The sequence below is a fragment of the Mobula birostris genome, chromosome 14, assembly GCF_030028105.1.
Source record: "Mobula birostris isolate sMobBir1 chromosome 14, sMobBir1.hap1, whole genome shotgun sequence".
NCBI lineage: Eukaryota > Metazoa > Chordata > Chondrichthyes > Myliobatiformes > Myliobatidae > Mobula > Mobula birostris.
The window spans coordinates 35,309,876-35,334,669 of record NC_092383.1 but is presented as its reverse complement, the minus strand read 5'-3'; the positions used below and the strand labels follow the sequence as shown (position 1 = coordinate 35,334,669).

Below are 24,794 nucleotides of genomic sequence, written 5' to 3'. Positions count from 1 at the left end.
TTCTTGCATGACAGAACTCTTAAAATAATACTCTGTAATCCTAACAGTTTATAATCAATTACTTCTCTTCCTGTGGGCTGTAGGTTAAAATTGGGACGTATTATTATACATAATTGCATCAGTTGTTTGTTAGTCATTAAACTTTATCCAATTGTTGTGTAATAGCAACATAAATGATTCCATGTGATTTGAGTCCTCACCAAAGTCCAATTTTATCCCACAGGATTTTCTGTGATTTGGAGAGACAGGGGCTAATTTTACAGGTCTTGGAATGTCTTTAAAAGTAATTTCACATCACGTTATGCTTGCAATGTTAATAAAAAATGGAAGTGACTTCTCCCTTAAAAACAAGTATTATTGAACATTAAACAAGCAGACCCTTGTGACAGCAATGTTAGCCTTTCTTGAGTGTTGTTAAAGGCTGGCACTGGTAGAAATGTCAAAACAGAAAGAAATAAGGATCTGAATGAAAATAATTGAGTCATTTCCCAATTGACTTTGGCATGGTGTACAAGGAATGGACTACTACCAACATTATCCTGTAATACAGTACAGTATCTGAATGAAAGTGAGTGGTAACTTAGCTTGGTCACCTTTTGTGAGTTCTTTATATCTACATTGCCCTAAGCAGTGATTGGTTTTGTATCGGCTGTTTCTATGCTTTTTTTCTGTAACTCTCGCCTCGGCTAGCGGCTTAATATAGGGGGTGATAGCTCCCCGGCCCAGCCTAACTTAAGAAATCTCGTTTTGGTGGATGCTGTGCGATGTGTCCCCTGTTACAAATCAGTACCCCGGAATAAGAAACAGTACACAATATGCGATTAAACAATTAAGCTTTATAATTCTTACTTTGACTATATGGTTAGTAAAGAAAATGAGAAAAAAGAAAAAGGGCCCAATCTTATGAAACAGTCTATTGCTCAGTGTTGGAACTCACTGATAAGCCGGTTGTCGACTATTGACCTCCTCCAATCGTCACTGCCCTTCAGACCCTCGCTCCAAATCCACCTCGTCCAGCGGTCTACCAACTCTCTCCATTCGTGCCTTCTCTCCTCATCTCTCCCTGGCAAAGACTGCAAAAATCTCTCTTCCAAACTCACAAGAAAGGACAACAGCATTCCAAACCCCACTATCTCTAGTCATAACCCAAACATTGCTGCTACAAAGAGTCCATGACGTTATCAGTGAAACCTTACAGCATGTTACATTTCAGACAGCCAGCAAATCTTTCTCGAATGCATTGGAAAATTTGAGGTATCTCTTCAGCTGTTCAAAATTTTTGAGGTTGCGGTTCATTCTATCGTTTGCCTAAGAACAACAACGTCCTTAAAATAGTTGCTGAACCTGCTAAAGAACATGCCATAAAGATATCTGCCTCCCTCTCAATCTCTCCTGTCAGCTCCATCCATGGTAAGCTAGCAACGTAGTTTCCCACTTTCTAGAAGGAAGTTGTAAATGGACATGTGTTTTGACTGATCTACCACCTATTAATAAGATAGGAGTTAATGCCTCATGTGAGAAATTGTCTCTGGTGACCTATAAAAGACCTATTAAAATGTATCTTGCAGGATGTTATTAAAGACTTTATTAAGAAGAAAGAACGTGGTGAGCTTTTAATGCAGAAGCTTGGATCCTTTAAAGATGATCTGCTGAATAAGGTGAATAATTCTTTTTAAGTGTTAACATTTTTATCTCAAGTGGTTATTTTTTGGTAATTGAGTGCAGGTTTAGAATCATTATTATCTCTAATAATTACAAGACAAATTATAAATTTCCTCTGTATCTTCCAGTTTGCTTTAAATCTGCCTTACTCACTTAAATAATTTACTGTTTCAATCTATTTGCTTTGGAGGTGATAAAATGGTCATTACATATTAATTAGCATTTATAAACAAACATTTCATGGTATTATTGTTTGGAAGGGCCATGTTCAATGCTCAGTGTTTAAAACCAGCTATGTTTCACCTGGAGTGATGGGCCGAATAACACATCTGTTACAATTTGTATTTCCTAGCAACAGCTTTATTTTATGTTCACAGCAGAAAGCAAAATGCACGAAAGGCCATGTAGGTTACTCCAAAAGGTGTAATACTGCACAATAAAAGGAACTTTATTTATCCTATGAGTTTTTGGCATTTCTACTAATTGGAAGAGTTTCTATTTATTTTATCTATGCCCTTCAAAATTTTGTTTACCTCTACCAGGTCCCCACTGCCTGCTCTGTTATAAGGAATAAAAAAGCAAGCTGTTTAGTGTCTCCTCATAAATGAAACATTTCATCCTAGGTAACTTTTTTTGCACTCCTCCAGTAAAATCACATCCTTCCTTAAGGGCCTGTAATGTACTGTAGATTTCTATGTTCCCATAGCTTAGCAACCAGAGTTTTAAACAATATTCCAACTGTGGCATAACCAATGTTTTATAAAGGTGTACTAAGCCTCCCTGGTGTTGTTTTCTGTGCCCCAGCTAATACAGGCAAGTATCCTGTAAGCATTTTTCCTCAGCTTATCTGCTACTTTCAGGGATCCTTGGACATGTACATATGATCCCTCTGTTGTCGATCCTCCCAAAGTTCCTACTGTTCATCGTGTATGCCCTACTCTTATCAGTCCTGTCAAAGTACATCACCTGATACTTATATTCCATTTGCCTTTGACCTTGGTATTGAAGTCCACCAATATCACAGCTCAGTGGATTTTGACATCTCTGCAATTTCACCACAAATTTGCTACTCAATATCCTTCCCATTCATTGGCTACTTAATAGAATAGTGGCAGAGATGTAATTGCATCTTCTTTGTTAACTCAGAAATATTCTGTCCTTGATTCTTTCAGCATACTAGCAGTGAAATATTCTCCTTAATCAATATTGCCATTCACCACCTCCCACCTCAGACACTGAATTGACTCAGATGAATGAATTATAAATTCAGAAGCTGCAATTGACTTCAATACCTAATTATTTCATGGGGGAATAGTCAGCTTTAGTGTACAGGCAAACTTTATCACCCTGCTCAAACCCCTGACTATACGTGATAATTGTCATGTGAGATCTTTTAGTTATGTTATAAGACATAGGAGCAGAATTAGGCTATTTGGCCCATCGAATCTGTTCCAACATTCGATCATGTCTAATGTATTTTTCTTCTTCTCCTGCCTTCTCCCCATAACTTTTGACACCCTTACTAATCATGAACCTATCAATCTCCACTTTAAACATACCCAATGATTGGCCTCTATGGCATAGAATTCTTCAGAGTCACCACTCACGGCTAAAGAAATTCCTCATCTCTGTTCTAAAGAGACATTTTTCTATTTTGAGGCTGTGCCCTCTGGTCCTAAACTCTCCCATTATTGGAAACATCCTCTCCCTTGCTACTCTACCTAGGCCTTTTGATATTCGGTAAGTTTTAATGAGATCTCCCCGTCATTCTTTCAAACTCTAATGAGTACAGGTCCAGAGCCATCAGATGGTAACCCTTTCATTCCCAGATCATTATTGCAAATCTTCCCTGGATTCTCTCCAATGCCAGCACATCCTTTGTTAGATATGGGGACCAAAACCACTCACAATACATCAGCATTACATCCTTGTTTTATATATTCTAGTCCTCTAAAATAAAAGCTAATTTTGCATTTTCCTTCCTTATGACTGCTTCAACTTGCAAGTTAAGTTTTAGGCAGTAGGACTCCTAAGAGACTTTGTACCTCTAATTTCTGAATTTACTCCCTGCTTAGAAAATAGTCTACATTTTTATTCCTTCTGTACACTGTGTTCCATCTGCCACTTCTGTGCAAGTCCTTCTGCAGACCTCCTGATTCCTCTGTGCTACTGCCTCTCCGCTAAGCATTATTCGCAAATTTGGCCACAAAGCCTTTAATTCTGTCATTCAGATCATTAACATATAATTTGAAAAGTAGTGGATCCAACACCCACCCCTGCAGAACACCGCTAGTCACTGGCAGCCAACCAGAAAAGGTTCCCTTTATTCCCACAGTTTGCATTCTGCCAGTCAGCCAGTCGTTCCTGTAATACCATGGGCTCTTAGCTTTTTTTAGCAGTCTCGTGAGGCACCTTGTCAAAGACCTTCTGAAAATCCATGTAAGCACTGTCCACCGACTCTTCTTTGTCTATCCTGCCTGTTATTTCCTCAAAGAATCCCAACAGTATTGTCAGACAAGATTTTCTCTTAAAAAAACCTTGCTATTTTATCATGTGCCTCCAAGTACCCTGAAACCTCATCCTTAATAAGGGACTCTAACATCTTGTCAACCATTGAACTCAGGCTAAGTTGCCTACATTTTCTGTCTTTTGTCTCCCTCTCTTCCTTCTTAGAGCAGAGTGACATTTGCAATTTTCAGTCCTCTTGTCATGCTACAATGTGATATCCTTTCACAGTTTTTATATATGGGTCTAGAGCTGGGAATGAACCTGGATCTGTACTTGAGCCCAGATGGGAATGGCCTTAAGTGGGTCTCGTGTCTGATATCTGCATATCACATCTTTAGTTCCTGGTTCTAAGTTTGTATTTGGACTGAGTGCCAAGTTGGGCCAGGGCTAGGTAACAGGAATGCCACACAGACTGGGCAAGACAGCAGGGAGAGTCAACTTCCAGCTTCATTCTTCAGTCACATTCTCCAAGAGCTCTTTCTTGTCTCGATATACTTGCCCTCATGATGTCACTCCCCTTTTGGAGTGGACGCTGTTCCAATCATTCCAGGAACTGTTGGGAAATCTTCAGTGGGCAGATAAACCTTTGAGAACCCAGAACAGTCAGAAGTGAAGGGTCAAAGAAAGGTGAGTATAGACTTGTCATACCTATGCCATGGGTTGGGTGTTTTGAATACTTCTTATTTGTGTTAAGGTGCCAGTGGTTCAATGTTCTCTTTTAGCTGACAGTTAAACGAGCAAATTCCATGATCACAGCTGTCAGAATTATGTTTGTTATAACTACTTTATATGACATGAAATCTGTGGCTTTGTAGCAGCAATACATAAAAATACTAGAAATTACAAAATAAGTAAACATGCAAATAAAGTGTTCATGGGTTTATGTTTGTTCATAAATCTGATGATGGAAGAGAAGAACCTGTTCCTGAATCATTGAGTGTGGGTCTTCAGGCTCCTGTACCTGCTCCCTTAAAGTAGTAATGAAAAGAGCGCATGAACAGAATGTGAGGGTCCCCATTGATCAATGCCGCCTCCTTGAGGCACCACCTTTTTGAAGGCGTCCTTATCTATGGGAGGGTTGTAGAGTTGTGCCCATGATGGAGCTGACTGAGTCCACCAGCCTCTTCAGCCTCTTGTAATCTTTTACATTGGAGCCTCCATACCAGGCTGTGATGCAGACAGGCGGAATGCTTCAATAGAAATTTGTAAGAGTCTTTGTGATGTATTAAATCTCCTCAAACTCCTAAAGAAGTGGAACTGTAGGTGGGCCTTCTTCACGATTGCATCAATGTGTTGGGCCCAGGCAGATCCTGAAAGATGTTGACACTCAGGAACTTAAAGCTGCTTACCATTTCTACCACTGACCCCTCAATGAGGACCAGTGCATACTTCCCTGACTTCTCCTTCCTGAAATCCACAATGAGTTCCTTGGTGTTGTTGATATTGAGTGTGTGGTTGTTATTGCAATGGCCAGGTTTGGTGAAGATGCACCAAATGGCTGGAGGGCCAGTATCAGGGGTCACAGACTGACCCCCGTCATTTAGACCAGAAATCAAGAGAACTTTTCAGTCAGGCAGAGATTAACCTGTGCAATCGACTATCACAGAAGGCAGTGGAAGCCAAGTCTTCAAGGAGAAGATTAGTGCTTAATGAATAAGGAATTAAGCCATATAGAGAGAAAGTTGGAAGAGGTACTGAAGTGGCTGATCAGCCATGATTGTATTGAAGGATAAGAGTTGGATGAAGGGGATGCGTTGCCTACTTCTGCTCCTTTTTTTAGTATTTCTATATTTCTTGTAATAAATTCCGGACAGTTCTTATTTTAGCTTTGTATCATAATTGACAACATTGCTTGCAGTAACAAGAAGTTTCTTTCCTAATTTTTAGACTGAGCTTGCCAAGAGTACTGATGGATATATTCACTTTGGTGACCAGGTATTACTTATTAATCCTGGCACAGAACAAAGTCATTTGCCTCGAGCCCCCATGACATTAACTATGAATGTTGATGAAAACAGATTTATGACAAGTAAAAAAGTTGATTCACCATGTGAAGTGTGTGGCAGCAGGAACTTAACACCCTGTGTCAGGAATACTTTTGTCATTACGAGGTAAGAGAGGCTTTGAATTTGTGTTAATGAAGTTCCTTTGAATCAATGACAGGTATAGCAAAAGTGGTTGTTTTACCAGTGGCTAAATTTTATATTGAAATATTTGTGCACTAATAATTATGGTTAAAAATTGCAGTTAGAAATTTGAAATAAAAACAAAAATGCTGTGGATATGTACTCTACAGGTTAGGCTGCATCTGTGAAAAGAGAAACAGAGATATCACTACAGGTTGAAGACTTCTCCTGAACATTGGTTGTTACTATCATCTGCATTTAATTCAAAGTTGCTGAATTTCAATTAATTATAAATGAAAATAATGAAAACAGTCACATTTGCTGTGTTAAAATTATGTATTTTTTCCTTATGTATTTTAGTTGGATCTTGAACAAAACCAATCCAGAATCTAGAAGAATTGGAAGTAGTTTATTATTGTCACATGTAAAGAGATACAGTACAATGAAAAGCTTTTCTTGCCTACTGTTCATCCAGATCAGATCATTACATAGTGCGTTGAGATAGAACAAGTAAAAAAAAGCAATGAAGAATAAAGTGTAACAGCTACAGAGAAAGTGCAGTACAAGTAAACAATAAAATGCAATATCATAACGAGGTAGATTTTGAAGTCTAGAGTCCAACTTATCTACAGGGGAAGACTAGTACTGTTATATAAACCTCTGGTGATTCAATCACATCATAGAGCTATAATAAGAATGCAAAGTATGCCAAAGACACATTCTGAATATGAATACTAGTCTTGTAACCATGGAAAACATGAACATAAGTCAATGTATGATCACAGCACGTACTTAGTTAAATAAATGGAGGGAAAATCCAGACTACTGTTGATGCTCTAATTTTGACCTTTACAGCCCGAAGATAAAGAAAGCCATAGAAAAGAGAAAATCTGCATTTTCTGGAAATCTGAAAACACACACAAAATGCTGGAGAAACTCAGCAGGCCAGGCAGCATCTATTGAAAAAAGTTCAGACCAAAACCCTTCAGCAGGACTGGAGAAACAAAAAGCTGAGGAGTAGATTTAAAAGGTGGGGGGAGGGGAGAGAGAACCGCCAGATGATAGGTGAAACCTGGATGGGGAGGGATGAAATAACTCATATCGGCATACCTTGACTCTGTTTTATGCCCCCTAGTTCAGTCCCTTCCTACCTACATCCATGACACCTCACACACTCTTGATCTTTTCAAGGATTTCAAGCTCCCTGACTGCCATCAGCTTATTTTTACTGTGGATGTTCAGCCCATTTACACCTCCATTCCCCACCAGGAAAGCCTCAAAGCTCTCCTTTTTTTTTCTGAACACCAGACCTAACCAGTTCCCCTCCACCACCACTCTCCTCCGATTAGCGCAACTTGTCCTCACTCTCAATAGTTTTTCCTTTGGCTCCTTCCACTTCCTTCAAACAAAAGGGCACTCGCATGGGTCCCAGCTATGCCTGCCTGTTTGTGGCTACATGGAACAACCTATGTACCAAGTCGACGCTGGTGACCATCCCGCACTTTTCCTATGCTACATCGACGACCAGATTGGTGCTGCTTCCTACAGCCATGCCGAACTCATCGACTTCATCCACTTTGCCTCCAACTTCCACCCTGCCCTCAAATTGACCCAATCCATTTCTGATACCTCCCTTTCTTTTCTCGATCTTACTTTCTCTATCTCCGGAGACAGCTTATCCACCGATGTCCATTACAAACCCATGGATTCTCACAGCTACCTGGACTATACCTCATCCCACCCTACTACGTGTAAAAACGCCATCCCCTTTTCTCAATTCCTCCGTCTCCGCCACATCTGCTCTCAGGATGAGGCTTTTCATTCTGGAACGAAGGAGATGACCACCTTTTTCAAAGAAAGAGGCTTCCTCCACCAACAACGCTGCTCTCAACCATATCTCTTCCATTTTATGCATGTCTGCTCTTACCCAATCCTCCCGCCACCCTACCAGGTATAGGGTTCGTCTTGTCCTCATCTGCCACCCCACTAGCTTCTGTGTACAACACATAATTCTCCGGAACTTCCACCATCTCCAACAGGATCCCACCACCAAGCATGTCTTTCCCTCCCCCCACTTTCTGCCTTCACCAGGGATCATTCCATATGCAACTCCCTTGTCCATTTATCCCTCTCCACTGATCACCCTCCTAGCACTTATCCTTGCAAGCAGAACAAGTGCTACTCCTGCCCCTACACCTCCTCCCACACTGCCATTCAGGGCCCTAACAGTACTTCCAGGTGAGGCGACACTTCACCCGTGAGTCTGTTGAGGTCACTTGCTATGATCGGTGCTGCTGGTATGGCCTTCTGTACATTGGTGAGATCCGACGTAGATTGGGAGACCGCTTCACCAAGTACTTATGCTCCGTCCGCCAGAACAAACGGGATCTCCCAGTGACCACCCATTTTAATGCCACTTTCGATTCCCATGCCAAAAATATCCATCCATAGCCTCCTCCACTGTCATGATGAGGCCACACTTAGGTTAGAGGAACAACACCTTATATTCTGTCTGGCAGCCTTCAATCTGATGGCATGAACAACATTTTATCAAATTTCTGGTAATGCCCCCCAACCCCCCACTTCTCCATTTCCCTCTCTCACCTCATCTCCTTACCTGCCAATCGCCTTCCTCTGGTGCTCCTCTCCATTTTTCTTTCTTCCGTTGCCTTCTGTCTCCTTCACCAATCAACTTCCCAGCTCTTTACTTCATCCCTCCCCCTCCAGGTTTCACCTATCGCCTGGCTCTTCTCTCCCCTCTCCCCCATTAAACTACCCCTCAGCTTTTTTTTCTCCAGTCCTGCCGAAGGCTTTCGGCCCAAAACGTCAACTGTACTTTTTTCCATAGATTGCTGCCTGGCCTGCTGAGTTCCTCCAGCATTTTGTGTGTGTGTTGCTCATAAAGAAAGCCAAGTTGCTTGGCGAAAATAATCAGCAACAATGCCATCTAAAAAAGACCAAGAGGAGCTCTACAAACAGAGGTTTAAAGGCGGTTCACCAAGCATTCCTTGGACAGGGATGACACTTAAAAAAGAATACAACGTTATTTCTCAAATTAAGATTTTAGATACAATGAATAACCTTCAAGCAAAGAAACCTAGTTCTACCCATTTAATTATTTTAAAAATAATTCACACTTTGTTAATTGGGACTTCTGTTTCAGTTGACTCCAGCTGAAATAATTATTCTTTAGTACTCTTGTAAATTACAAAGATTCCAATAGACTTACCAACTTTAGGGGACAGCTGATGCTTCATTTTGCAAAGGAGTGTCAGACTTTAAAAGACTGAAATATAGTTGCACGTATGTCATATCATCAGAGTCAATATTGACTGGATAGGTATAGAAAGATCACAGCACAGAAGGACACAGTTTCGCCCATCATATCTGTGCTATCTCTATCAGGGCAGCTTACTATTTCAACCCCTGGCTCTTTCTCTTTAATCTTGCAGACCGAAGTGTACATGGTTACTGCAGTCAACTGGCAAACCAGATAAATTAAGCTACTTTATGGATTCGTCCACCATAAATAATTTGCATTGTAATTTTTAAAAATGAAAACAGGTGTGCGATTTCAAAAATTGGAAACATTCTCAGTTGGATAATAATATAATTTGTAATTATATGAGCTTATTTATATCTAATTATATTAACTTAAAATCCTAAGCTAATTGATAAAATGCATTGCAAAATTACATTGCTGTTATTGGTTTGATTATTGCTTTGTTCATTTTTTTGTGTTTCTCACCCTCACCAATATTTTATTTCCAATCAGTGTTGATGGTAGTTGCAATGGTGATCCACTTCGATATGGACAAAGCTTTGCTCTCAAAACAATGGAAGGAATTGCTGGACAGGTACTTTAAAGCCAGATGGCAATCGTTTTCTGATGTTTCCAAAATATTTATAATAAAGCAATTAGAAACTGGAAGAAAAGGTAAGGGAAACAACATAAACAAAATTGTGAGGGGGTATAGATAGGGTAAGTGCAAGCAAGCCTTTTCCACTGAGTTTGGGTGGGACTACAATTAGAGGTCATGGGTTAGGGGTGAAAGGTGAAAAGTTTAAGAGGAACTTGATGGGAAACTTCTTCACTCAGAGGGTTGTGAGAGTGTGAATCAAGCTGCCAGTGCAAGTGGTGCATGTGAGCTCAATTTCAGTGTTTAGGATAGATATGTATGGTAGGGGTATGGAGGGCTATGTTCTCCGTATAGGTTGATGGGAGTAGGCAGTTCAAATGATTCGGCAGTGATGGGCCGAAGAGCCTGCTTCTGTGCTATACTTTTCTATGACTCTCTGACTCTAATTGTGACTGCTTGCTTTATTATGTGTTCTCATGATTATTGCTCTAAGCTGCAAATGATTTTCCTTTTACAGCTATATCTGACAAGTGATATGAAATTATTTCTGAAATATGCCAAAAAATCTCGGAAGCAGCTAGTGAACCTGACAGATCAGCTTTCCTTCCTGACTTGTTGGCAGGTCTTGTACTTTGACCCGCAGATGCGGCTTGAGTACGATGGATACCCAGTGCAAGTAGGAAATTTTAAAACTGTGTTGGATTGAGATTTATTCCTTAAATTTAACTTTATAACCTCCGTTTAATATTGTAACGAGTAAAAATGTCCACAATTTAAATTTTAGACCAGATTTGTGTAAGGTTTTCAAGTAAGTTATGTTATAAGTTAGCCTACTAAGCTATGCTGTCTCACAGGTTCAACCCTGCATGCATGTTCTTCCTACGATGGTTTGGGTTTCCCCTGAGTGCTCTGGTTTCTTTTTATATCTTAAATATATGTTGGTTGATATGTTAATTGATGATTGCGATTTACCTCTGCAAGTGAGGGTTTGGAGAATTGGGGAGAGTTGATGACATGTGAGTGAGAATAGATTACAGAGAAAATATTTGGGGAAATGATGGTATTACTCTGAGAGACGGCATGGACTTGATGAACCAAGCTTCCTCCTCCTATATTATAAGAAATACAATGGAATTATCATAGACAATAGACAATAGACAGTAGGTGCAGAAGTAGGCCATTCAGCCCTTCGAGCCAGCACCGCCATTCACTGTGATCATGGTTGATCATCCTCAATCAGTATCCAGTTCCTGCCTTATCCCCATAACCTTTGATTCCGCTATCTTTAAGAGCTCTATCCATCTCTTTCTTGAAAGCATCCAGAGACTTGGCCTCCACAGCCTTCTGGGGCAGAGCATTCCATATCTCCACCACTCTCTGGGTGAAAAAGTTTTTCCTCAACTCCGTTCTAAATGGCCTACTCCTTATTCTTAAACTGTGGCCTCTGGTTCTGGACTCACCCATCAGCAGGAACATGCTTCCTGCCTCCAGCATGTCCAATCCCTTAATAATCTTATATGATTCAATAAGATCCCCTCTCAGCCTTCTAAATTCCAGAGTATGCAAGCCCTGTTGCTCCAACCTTTCAACATATGATAGTCCCGCCATCCCGGGAATTAACCTTGTGAACCTACGCTGCACTCCCTCAATAGCAAGAATGTCCTTCCACAAATTTGGAGACCAAAACCGCACACAGTACTCCAGGTGTGGTCTCACCAGGGCCCTGTACAGCTGCAGAAGGACCTCTTTGCTCTTATACTCAATTCCCCTTGTTAAGAAGGCCAGCATGCCATTAGCTTTCTTCACTGCCTGCTGTACTTGCATGCTTGACTGATGTACAAGGACACCTAGATTTCGTTGTACTTCCCCTTTTCCTAACTTGACTCCGCTTAGATAATAACCTGCCTTCCTGTTCTTACCACCAAAGTGGATAACCTCACACTTATCCACATTAAACTGCATCTGCCATGCATCTGCCCACTCACCCAGCCTTTCCAAGTCACCCTGCATTCTCATAACATCCTCCTCACATTTCACACTGCCTCCCAGCTTTGTGTCATCAGCAAATTTGTTAATGTTACTTCTAATTCCCTCATCTAAATCATTAATATATATTGTAAACAGCTGCGGTCCCAGCACTGAACCCTGCGGTACCCCACAGGTCACCGCCTGCCATTCTGAAAGGGACCCGTTAATCGCGACTCTTTGTTTTCTGTCAGCCAGCCAATTTTCAATTCATGTCAGTACTCTACCCCCAATACCATGTGCCCTAATTTTGCCCACTTATCTCCTATGTGGGACTTCATCAAAGGCTTTCTTAAAGTCCAGGTACACTACATCCACTGGCTCCCTTATCCATTTTCATAGTTACATCCTCAAAAAATTCCAGAAGATTAGTCAAGCACGATTTCCCCTTCGTAAATCCATGCTGACTCGGACTGATCCTGTTTCTGCTATCCAGATGTGTCGTAATTTCATCTTTTATAATTGATTCCAGCATCTTTCCCACCACCGACGTCAGGCTAACCGGTCTATAATTCCCTGTTTTCTCTCTTCCTCCCTTCTTGACGAGAGGGACAACATTAGCCACCCTCCAATCCACAGGAACTGATCCTGACTCTATAGAACATTGGAAAATGATTACCAATGCGTCCACGATTTCTAAAGCCACCTCCTTAAGTATCCTGGGATGCAGACCATCAGGTCCCGGGGACTTATCAGCCTTCAGACCCAACAGTCTATCCAACACCATTTCCTGCCTAATATAAATTTTCTTCAGTTCATCCATTACCCTAGGTCCTTTGGCCACTATTATATCTGGGAGGTTGTTTGTGTCTTCCCTAGTGAAGACAGATCCAAAGTACCTGTTCAACTCGTCTGCCATTTTCTTGTTCCCCATAATAAATTCACCTGTTTCTGTCTTCAAGGGCCCAATTTTGGTCTTAAATATTTTTTTCCTTTCCACATACCTAAAGAAGCTTTTACTATACTCCTTTATATTTTTGGCTAGTTTACCTTCGTACCTCCTTTTTTCTCCATGTATTGCCTTTTTAGTTACCTTCTGTTGCTCTTTAAAAGTTTCCCAATCCTCTGGCTTCCCACTCGTCTTTGCTATGTTATATTTCTTCTCTTTTATTTTTATACTATTCATTACTTCCCTTGTCAGCCACGGCCTCCCCTTACTCCCCTTAGGATCTTTCTTCCTCTTTGGAACGAACTGATCCTGCACCTTCCGCATTATTCCCAGAAACACTTGCCATTGCTGCTCCACTGTCATCCCTGCTAGAGTATTGTTCCATTGAACTTTGGCCTGCTCTTCCCTCATAGCACCATAGTTCCCTTTGTTCAACTGTAATACTGACACTTCCGAGTTTCAATTCTCCCTCTCAAATTGTAGATTAAAACTTATCATATTATGGTCACTACCTCCTAATGGCTCCTTTATCTCGAGGTCCCTGATCAAATCCGGTTCATTGCACAACACTAAATCTAGAATTGTGTTCTCTCTGGTAGGCTCCAGTACAAGCTGTTCTAAGAATCCATTTCAGAGGGACTCCACAAACTCCCTTTCTTGGGGTCCAGTACGAACCTGATTCCTCCAGTCTACCTGCATGTTGAAGTCCCCCATAACAACTGTAGCATTACCATAGAGCAGAATTTCATCTACCTCATACACGGAACATTATATGGATCTAGTGCAGGGGTTGCCAACCTGGGGTCAACGGATCCCTCACTTAATGGTATTGATCTATGCCATTAAAAAGTTTGGGAACCCCTGATCTGATGGAAGGCATTCAGTGCAATAACGTACTGGCCCAGAATTTGTGGTCATTGACAACATAGAAGAGCCTGTTGTTGTGACAGAACATACAACAATCTAGTAACCTCTCCTTTTCTCCAAAGTTTGCTGTTTCCACATATCACTTCAATAGATCCCTGGCATTATGAATGTCTGCTGTTATCAAGCTGGCCAACCAGTAAGGAATTCTTACAGGCATCTTCACAGGGTGCCAAAAACACAATTTTAAGTAATCTTTTCAGGATTATTCAACCTCCAATATTCATGACAACTGTAATACAAAATGTAAGATTATTGTTTGGGGTCTAATGGTTTATAAACTATTAAGCTTGCCTTGGTATGCCATCAAGAGAGCTCATGTGATCCGTGAGAAACAAAATGTAAGATTTCACTGATTTTGTCTTTCTTTGTGTAGCTTAAATTCACATTAAGTGACTTTCCAATTAAATAATTTTCCTTGTTTCCAGTGGAGAACATTGATAAATTTAACACAATCTGTGGTATTGTATCAAAGCTTAATTTATGTCAAAGCAATCTAGATCTAATAAAACCATAACAACTAGAAGACAGAGTGGGTCACAAGACTGCACAAGCTTTCTCCATTTTTCAGAAAGGTCATTTTCTCATGCCATAAATGCTTTAGTGCCCAAAATGTTATTTATCTGAATCATTAATACACACACCATCCGAATCTATGCAGTTGTCTGTGGATAGAACTACAGAGCTTTTCTGCACTCTGAATGAGGAAAGTTTTAATCTCCTTTCTAAACAGTCTCTTAATACGAGGTCATGACTCTAGCTGTTTTGCCCTCAACAAGGGGAACCAGCATCTTCCTGCAGAACCCAGTAATAATTTTGTGTTTCAATGAATATGTTTCTTGTTCTTCTGCACTATAAGAAATGTGGGGCCAATATTCTGCCTATTTGATAACCATGCCAGAAATCAATCAACTGAGTCTTCATTCCACTTCCTTTAAGATACAGTATTCTTGCTTGGATAAAGCCACACACAGTGCTTTGACCAGAGTTTTTTATTATAAGACATAAGACCATAAGACATAGGAACAGAATTAGGCCATCTGGCCCATCAAGTCTGTCCGCCTTTCAATCATGGCTGATCCTTTTCTCCCCTCAGCCCCACTCCCCGGCCTTCTCTCCGTAACCTTTGATGCCGTGTCCTATCAATAACCTATCAATCTCTGCCTTAAATACACCCAACAACTAGGCTTCCACAGCTGCCTGTGGTAATAACTTCCACAAATTCACCACCCTCTGGCTAAATAAATTTCTCCACATCTCTGTTTTATATGGACGCCCCCTCTATCCTGAACCTGTGCCCTCCTGTCCTAGACTCCCCCACCATGGGAAACATCTTTTCCACATCTACTCTGTCTAGGCCTTTCAACATTTGACAGTGAGATCCCACCCCCCCCGACATTTTTCTAAATTGCAGCGACTACACACTCAGAGCTATCAAACGTTCCTTGTATGATAACCCTTTAATTCCCAGAATCATCCTTGTGAACCTCTTCTGAACCCTCTCCAATGCCAGCACATCTTTTCTTAGATGAGGAGCCCAAAACTGTCACAATACCTAAGGTGAGGCCTCACTAGTGTCTTATAAAGCCTCAGCAGCACATCCCTGTTGTTGTATTGTAGACCTCTTGAACTGAATGCTACATTACATTTGCCTTCCTCACCTCTGACTCTATCTGCAAGTTAACCTTTAGTGTGTTCTGCACAAGGACTCGCAAGACCTTTTGCATCTTAGATTTTTGGATTTTCTCCCCATTTTGAAAATAGGCTACACATTTATTTCTACCGTCAAAATGCAAGACCATGCATTTTCCAAAATTGTATTTCATTTGCCACTCTCTTGCCCATTTTCCTAATCTGTCTAATTCCTACTGCAGCCTACCTGTTTCCTCAGCACTACCTGTCCCTCCACCAATCTTTGTATCATCTGCAAACCTGGCAACAAAGTCATCTATTCCATTATATAAATCATTGATATACAGCATAAAAAGTAGTGGTTCCCAACACCAACCCCTGCAGAACACCACTAGTCACTGGCAGCCAACCTAAAAAGGATCCTTTTATTCCCACTCGCTGCCTCCTACCAATCAGCCAGTGGTCTAACTATGCCAGTAACTTTTCTGTTATTGGGGAGGATTTAAACTCATTTGGTAGGGGGATGGGAACTGGAGTGATAGGGCTGAGAATGGGGCAGTCTGTGTACAAGTAGATGCAGCATGTAGTGAGACTGAGGAAGGACAGGCAGATGACAGGGTAAAGATGCAGGCAGTGGGATGAATTGAAGTGTAATATGGGACCAAGATCAAAAAGAGTTATGAATAAAGGACCAAGGGTGTTATATTTCAATGCACACAGTTTATGGAATTGGGTAGATGAACTTGTCGTGCAGTTAGAGATTGGCAGGTATGACGTTATGTGCATCACTGAGTCATGGTTTAAAGAAGATCATAGTTGGGAGCTTAACATCCAAGGGTACACGTTGTATCGAAAGGACAGACAGGTAGGCAGAGGAAGTGGGGTGGCTGTGTTGGTAAAAATGAAATCAAATCCTTAGGAAGAGGTGACATAGGATCAGAAGATGTAGAAACCTTATTAGTAGAGTTAAGAAACTGCAAGGGTAAGAAGACCTCAGTGGGAGTCATTTACAGGCTTCTGAACAGTAGCCAGGATGTGGGCTACAAATTACAACAGGAGATACAAAAGGCATGTAAAATGTGCAATGTTATGATGGTAATGTGGGATTTCAATATGCAAGTAGGTTGGGCAAATCAGGTTAGAGCTGAATCCAATGAGATGGAATTTGTAGAGTTTCTACAAGTTTGTGGTTGAGCCCACTATGGGAAAGGACTTTCTGGATTGGATGTTGTGCAATGAGCAGGATTTGTTTAGGGAGCTTCAGGTAAAGGAATCATTAGGAGGAAGTGATCACAATCTGATAGAATTCACCATACTATTTTAGAGAGAGAACCTAAAGTCAAATGTATTACAGTGGACTAAAGGGAATTACAGAGGCATGAGAGAGGAGCTGGCTAAAGTTAATTGGAAGGGGACGCTAGCAAGGATGATGCCAGAACAGTAGTGGTGGAGTTTCTGGGGACAATTTGGAAAGTGCAGGATAGATAAATCACAAAGATGAAGAAGTATTCTACAGTGAGGATGAGAAGGAAAGTCAAAGGCAGCATAACAGCAAAAGAGAGGGCATATAATATATATAATATGGCAAGAATTAGTGAGAAATTAGAGGATTGGAAAGTTTTTTAAAAAAACAATAAAAGGCAAAAACGCCACAAGGAGAAGTAAAGTAAAGATGAAATATGAAGCTAAGCTAGCCAATAATATCAAGAACATACCAAAAGTTTTTTTAGATGTATAAAGAGTAAAAGAGAGCCAAGAATAGAAATTGGACTGCAGGAAAATGTTGCTGGAGAGGTAGTAATGGGGGACAAAGACATGGCAGACAAACTTACTAAGTATTTTGCATCAGTCTTCACTGTGGAAGACTCTAGCAGTATAACAGAAATTTGAGAGTGTCGGCAGAAGAGAGTGTAGTTGTCACTAAAGGAGGGGCTTGGAAAGCTGAATGATCTGATGGTAGGTAAATCACCTGGAGCAGGTGGATTACATGCCAGGGTTCCGAAAGAGATAGCTGAAGTGATTGTGGAGGCTTTAGTAATGGTCTTTCAAAAATCACTAGATTTTGGAATGGTTCCCAAGGACTGGGAAATTGCAAATGTCACTCCATTCTTTAAGAAGGGAGGGAGGCAGAAGAATGGAAATTTAGGCCAGTTAGCTTGACTTCAGTGGTTGGGAAGATATTGGAGTCCATCATTAAGGATGAGGTTTCAGTGTACTTGGAGGTACATGGTTAAAAAGTCAGCTTTGTTTCCTTAATGGGAAATCTTGTCTGACAATTTTTTTGGAACTCTTTGAGAAATAACAGGAAGGATAGACAAAGAGTTGTTAATTTAGATTTTCCAAAGGCCTTTGATAAGGTGTCACACATGAGGCTGGTTAACAAGATAAGACCCATGGTATTACAGGAAAGATACTAACATGGATAGAAGTTTGGCTGACTAGCAGGAGGCAAAGAGTGGGAATAAAGAGGGTCTTTCTGGTTGGCTGCCGGTGCCTAACAGTTTTGTAGGGGTTTGTGTTGGAACCACTTATTTTCATGTTATATGCCAGTGATTTGGATGATGGAATTGATGGCTTCCTGGCCAGGTTTATGGATGATACAAAGATAGGCGGAGGGCAGGTAGTGTTGAGGAAGAAAGGAGTCTGCAGCAGGACTTGGACCGATTGAGAGAATGGTCATGCACTTTAGCAGAAGGAATAAAGGCATGGACTACTTTCTAAACATGGAGAAAATTTGGAAATCAGAGGTACAGAGGAATTTGGGAGTCCTTGTGCAGAATTCCCTAAAGGTCCACTTGCAAGTTGATTCAATGATAAGGAAGGCAAATATGCAACATTAATTTCAAGAAGACTAGAATATAAAAATAAGGATGTAACACTGAAGCTTTATAAGGCATTGGTCAGGCCACACTTGGAGTATTATGAGCAACTATGGACTCCTTATCTAAGAAAAGATGTGGTGGCATTGGGGATGGTCCAGAGGAGGTTCACGAGAAGATTTACTGAATTAAAGGGTTAACGTGAAGAGCATTTTGATGGGCTCTGGGCCTGTACTTGCTGGAGCTTAAAGAATGGGCAGGGGGCAGCTGATTGAAAACTATTGAATATTGAAAAGCCTAGATAGAGTAGATGAGGAGAGGACGTTTGCTATAGTGGTTTAGTCTAGGACCAAAGAGCACAGATTGAGGGATGTCCATTTAGAACAGAGTTGAGTAGGAATTTCTTAAGCCGGAAGTTAGTGAATCTATGGGATTCATTGCCACAGATGGCTGTGGAGGCCAAGTTTTTGGGTATACTTAAATGGGTTCTTGATTAGTCAGGATGTCAAAGGTTGTGGGGAGAAGGTGAGAGGAGTAGTAAATCAGCCAGGACGAAATGGCAGAGCAAACTCAATGTGCTGAATGGCCTAATTCTGTGCCTGTGTCTTATGATCTTATTATTACAGCTCAACTTACTGTTGTATTTCATCATCCTTATGATCAACCAACATGCCGGTTGTAAGAGGTCAAATATAATATTCTGCACAACCAATACTCTTTCTCACCTTCAAGGATATCCTACATTTCCATTCTTCTTATCTGCTTGAAAACTCTTCTAGTCACTCTTCAATCTGTTATTGAGAATTGAACCGTCAGTGTTTTCCAATAGGAATAGTTCCTTAGTTCAGATGTTTTCTTTGTAAATATTCTTTGGAGCTTTTACAATGCTTTTATGTCAACACGTTTATAAAATAGAGGTCAGAAATATGCACAGCTCTGCATGAGTGGCTTATATAAATTTGCTATAAATTGTATATATTTTCTCTGCTTATTAATTCTGTCCCACTAGAAATAAATCACAGTGCAACGTTTGCTAATGTGATGATTTTATTACTTCTAATTTTGTAGGCAAATGTTAAAGTACTTATCAACCATGTTCGTACAAATCAGGCTTTAGCAGTTCTTCAGGAATACTCCTTCTGGTAAGTATTGCTAGCAAAGTACAGAAAATGAATAATAGTTTTCTGAGTTTCATATTATGAAATATATAGTAGTTATATTTTAAAACTACTCAGTTACACTGATTTGGAATAATTTGGAACTGATTTGATAATATGCAATGGAATGGCACATCAGACGAGGGATAAATGTTGTCTATATAATTATAGACGGGTGAGTCCTGGGCTGGACATCCTGCTCACGTAAGGAAGGTGAATTGTCTCCTATACCCCTCCTTTCCAAGTGTAGTGATCGCTGCAGGACCGCTGTTTGGCTTGCCATGCAAGAGGTCACTTGCATATGGCCTCTCCTACACTACTGTGCCCATAGCAATGGCTTCACATGGCATCCCTGTTCTTACTTGTTTTGCTATGTCACAGCTCAACCGAGGCTCCAGCGGCATAACTGGGTGTGCAGGCTGGGCTCTTCAGCCTTGGCAGGCAGCCAGCCTAGAAGAAGGACAACTTCGACTCCAAACTTGAGTAGATAGGACTTGTTAGCCTTGCCAGGCAGTCTACCTAGGAGAAGGAAAACTCCGGTATTCAACCAACAGCCTTGTGGTGACTGCAGTCATTGCAGGTTGCGATGCCATTCTGGAATGTCCCCTGGCCTAAAGAGTGGAATTGGTCCACGTGCACTGATCATCACTATAAACCTCTGCAGCGCAGGCGGGAAGAAAAGTCCTGCAGCGATGTAGAAGGGGTAAAACTACAGGTGTTAGATGACACTGGAAGGCGCAGTCTCAACTCCGCACGTAGGCGGCACAGTCCCATGGGTTGTCTGTCTGTTGACCTGAGGCAACAACAGCATTCAGCAGTGACCAAGCAGCCCTCTCCAGGGATAGTACTGCTTGCTCCGGATGGAGACCATCTGTTTGGTTTGCCATGGCTCAGTGGGCATCTCACTCAAGTGGTAAGAAAAAGGAAAATAAATCAAAGAAGACAACATACCTCAAAGTTGCAATGCAAAGTGACCGACCCCAAAGATGCTCAGCACTTGTGGCGCAAGAAATACCTTGGCTGGACATTGACATCGCTGCTACAAGTGAAGTGCATTTTGCAGACTAAGGTTCTTTGATAGAGCATGATACAGGCTACACTGTCTTCTGGTCAGGTGAAAAGGCAATGAGAACAGACATTCAGGGGTGGGCTTCATGATCAAAAACATCATCATCAATAAGCTTCAAAGCCTACTGGTCGGACACTCAGATCGACTTATGTCCCTGCCACTCTTGCTGCAAGACAACCAGTTTGTCACCCTTCTAAGCATCTATGTCTCCACACTGTCAAAGAGGCATTCTGTGGAGAGCTGAAATCCCTCCTATTGAAAACATATAAGGCAGATAAGATCATTAACCTAGGCGACTTCAGTGCCAGGGTGGGTAGAAGTGTTGATATATGGCTGGGAGTCTTAGGTCATCAAGGCGTCGCACATTGCAATGACAATGAGAGGATGCTGGTGGAACTCTGAACAGAATTAGGCCTGGTTATAACAAATATGCCATTTCAACAGAAAGCTAGATTCAAGATGACTTGGAGAGACCCCTGATCCAAACAGGGGCACTTCCTGGACTACACCCTGGTGCACCAAAAGGATTTGTTGGATGTTCTACACACCAGGTCGTGCTGAGCGGAAGCTGTTATACAGATCTCAAACTAGTCAGGGTGAAAGTCAGGCTGGCTATCAAACCAGCAATAAGGAAGAGGGGACCAAGGTAGAAGAGGCTCCAGGTGGATAATCTCTTTGGACTCTGAGATGTATTCCAGATCAAGCTAAGGGAGAAACTGGACAGCAAAAGCACCCCAAGTGCAGACTCCAACACAGGAAAGAAATGGGAGCACCTGAAGACTGCCATCCAAGATGTGGTTGTTGAGGTAGTTCGGTACTTGTCAGGAAGAAACAAGGACCGGTTTGATGAAAATGACTTTGAAATCCGGAACTTGCTCCAGAAGAAACACTCCTCCCATCAAGTGTTGCTGTCTAGACCCAATGGCCAAGCAGCCAAGGCGGAATACAGAGCTGCACACAGAACCCTCCAAGCCAAACTGAGGCAGATGCAAAATGATAGGTGGACACAATGAACGCAGCACTGTGCAGACAGCGGCAACACTCACGCCTTCTATGAAATGCTGCGCGTAATGCATGGTCCAACTCATCAGATTCAAGCCCCTTTATGCTCATCCAAGGGCTCCAGCCTGCTGATAGACAAGAAAGCCATCATGAGGTAATGGGCAGAGCATTCCGGAAGCCTTTTCGAGGATAATCGTCAAGTACAAGAAGCATCCATTGAAATGATCCCCAGCATGAGGTCAGGCTTGAGATTGATGGCCCACCAACTTGGATGAGGTCAAAGCTGCTAGTTCCAAGCTAAAATGCCATAAAGCCCCAGGCATTGATGGGATCCCAGCAGAAGCATACAAAATGAGTGGGGGCATTCTCCTGAGTGAACTCATAAACCTGTTCACACTTTTTTGGGAGAGAGGTTCAGTCCCAAATGACGGATGCAACGCTGTAGTTATCTCCTTGTACAAGAACAAAGGGGAGAAAGTAGATTGCTCAAGTTACAGAGGCATTACCCTGCAGTCCATGGCTGGGAAGATCCTTGCCATAATTCTCTTAGGCAGAATCATCCCTACCATTGCCGAAAGCAAGCTCACAGAGAGTCAGCGTGGATTCAGAGCGAACAGAGACACATCCAACGTGATCCTTGTCCTGCACCAGATACAGGAGGTGTTGTGAACAGAACATTGGACTGTTTGCGGTGTTCATTGACCTGATCAAGGCCCTTGACACAGTTAGCCGCGATGGTCTCTGGAAGATTCTGTCGAAGCTCGACTGTGCCCCGAAATTCCTCACCATCCTGCAGCAGCTCCATGAAGGCCAAAGCGGACAGGTTAAACACAATGGTGACCTATCTGACCCATTCCCCGTCAGTACCGGTGTGAAACAAGGCTGTGTTTTGGCACCAGTGTTCTTTGCCATCTTTTTCAGCATGATGCTATGGAAAGCGAAAGAGACCACTTCAGAAAGCATCTACATTTGGTTCCGCACTGACAGAAATATCTTCAACCTCCGCCGCCTTCTTGCCTGAACAAATACCATGCCAGAGCCACTATATGCAGATGACTGTGCTTTTCTCACGCTCACAGAGGACACGCTTCACTCAGTTTGCCAAGGCTGCAAGGGCTTTTGGGTTAATGGTCAGTCTGAAGAAAACAATGATCCTCCATCCGAAGTCCCCTCGTGGAGTTCACCACCCACCTTGGATCACCGTTGACGACCAGCCTCTCACCACTTTTGAGCAGTTTACCTACTTGGGCATTGCCATCTCCAATGATGCTATAGTAGTGAGGGACATTGACAATTGACTCACCAGAGCCAGCAGTGCCCTCGGGTGCCTCCAGAAACGTGAATGGAAGAAACATGAGCTGTGTCTGTGAACAAAAATCCAGGTGTACAGGTCATCACAACACTACTATAGAGCTCCGAAGCCCGGGTCTCGTACCATAAGCAAGTGCGGTTGCTCCTGTGCTTCCATCAGCGCTGCCTCCGCTCCATCATGGGTATCAGCTGGCAGGATTGAGTCAACAACACAGAGGTCCTGGAGAAGGCTCAACTTCCAAGCGTTGAAGACACTTTGCTGCGCAAGCAGCTCCTCTGCTCAGGCTATGTGCCTTGCATGGACAACTCCAGGTTACTGAAAGCAGTACTCTACGGAGAACTCCCTCAGAGCAAGAGAGATCGTGGTGCCCCGCACAAGAGGTTCAGACCAACTTAAGCAGCAGCTCTCTCAGGCCAATATCGAGGTCAACGAGTGGCAGCAGCTGGCTTGTGACAGAGACCTCAGGAGAACGCTGATCCACTGAGCAGCCAAGAACTTTGAGGAATCCAGAAGAGTGACAGCTGAAGAGAAGAGGGAACGCAGGAAGGATCCAACTACCCAAGCGCCCACATCCCAGATGTTCCCGTGTCCCTACTGCTCCTGAGTCTGCAGTTCCGGAATTGCCCTCCACAGTCTCCAAGGATTGTGCCTTCGCTCCTGAGGACTCTTCTTCCCTCCTGATCTTCACAAGCGAAGAACCGGCCATCATCATCATCATATAGTTATATTAACTGGAAGGAATACAGACATTTATCCCTCAAGTCTGGTATGTCATTCAATTGCACATGATCAAACATAATATCTATTTCAAATCAGTGTAGTTCAGTAGTTTTAAAATATAAATATGCTTTAAAATATTTTAAAGATGGTAACTTGGTTTAATTAAATCAGATACAGATTTTACTCAAAATTACAATTTAAAAAAAGTTAGAATTCGATCAACCACCTAATTTTGAGTTACTAATTTCACTAAAAAGTGTATATAGTCCACTTAATATTTATATTAATGTATTATTTAGTTTCATGGTAAACTAAACTCTCGGAATGACTGTGGCACGATGTTTAAATTAGTAGTTGAGTAATCCAGTGGGGTGAATTGACAATCCAGTAACACAAGTTCAGATTTGATCATGGCTGCTGTGGACAAACACAGTTACTGTTCAGCCAGCAGTCTGCAATTTAAAAGAAACAACTTTATTAACAGTGACCACAGAAATGTTAATGTTAATCAGATTTATCAATACTTTTCCTGCTATCTGCCAAACCAAATCAGACCTGCAGCATCCTAGACGGTTTTCCAAAATGGCCTGGTTTGTAGTTCAGAACAGAAATAGGACGAAACAGGACTACTTCACATTGACCCAGGCTCCAAATTTATTAATTGCAAAATTATTCCCATCCACTCTCTAATATAGTTGTACTCACAGAATCATTTCTTACACGCAACTTGCCAGACACTTCTGTTACAATCCCTCATATGTCCAATGCCAGTGGCAGGTCACACCAGCAGGAGTGGGGTATTGTGACATGTATAGGTGGTGGGAGTCCTCACCATTCACTCTAGAAGTTGCAAGTCATTAAGGCAAACACATGCAAGGAAGCCTCCTCCTAATTACCATCCCCATTTTTTGAATTGTTTTTCTCCATGTTGAACAACACCTGAGAGTAGCAAGGACACAGAATATAGTCTGGGATGGGTTTCTCATTGTCCATCTTCAAGAGTGATGCTGGCTAAGTGTAGATGATACTGTCGGAATGGTTAAATGAATCAACGTAAGAGATAAAGAGCATCATACGAGGGGTGATTGA

The 24,794-nt window shown here is 41.8% G+C and overlaps 1 protein-coding gene across 3 annotated transcripts in view; it reads left to right on the top strand.

Annotated features, from left to right (window-relative positions):
• The window catches only part of cfap161 (cilia and flagella associated protein 161), a 51,332-nt gene that overhangs the window by 21,371 nt on the left and 5,167 nt on the right, over nucleotides 1-24,794 (top strand). For all 3 annotated transcript variants that reach the window (XM_072277723.1, XM_072277725.1, XM_072277724.1), the window contains exons 2-6: nucleotides 1,569-1,658; nucleotides 6,058-6,281; nucleotides 10,072-10,153; nucleotides 10,674-10,832; nucleotides 19,514-19,587. In XM_072277723.1, coding sequence (XP_072133824.1) covers nucleotides 1,569-1,658; nucleotides 6,058-6,281; nucleotides 10,072-10,153; nucleotides 10,674-10,832; nucleotides 19,514-19,587 — 629 coding nt within the window. The remainder of the gene's footprint in view (nucleotides 1-1,568; nucleotides 1,659-6,057; nucleotides 6,282-10,071; nucleotides 10,154-10,673; nucleotides 10,833-19,513; nucleotides 19,588-24,794) is intronic.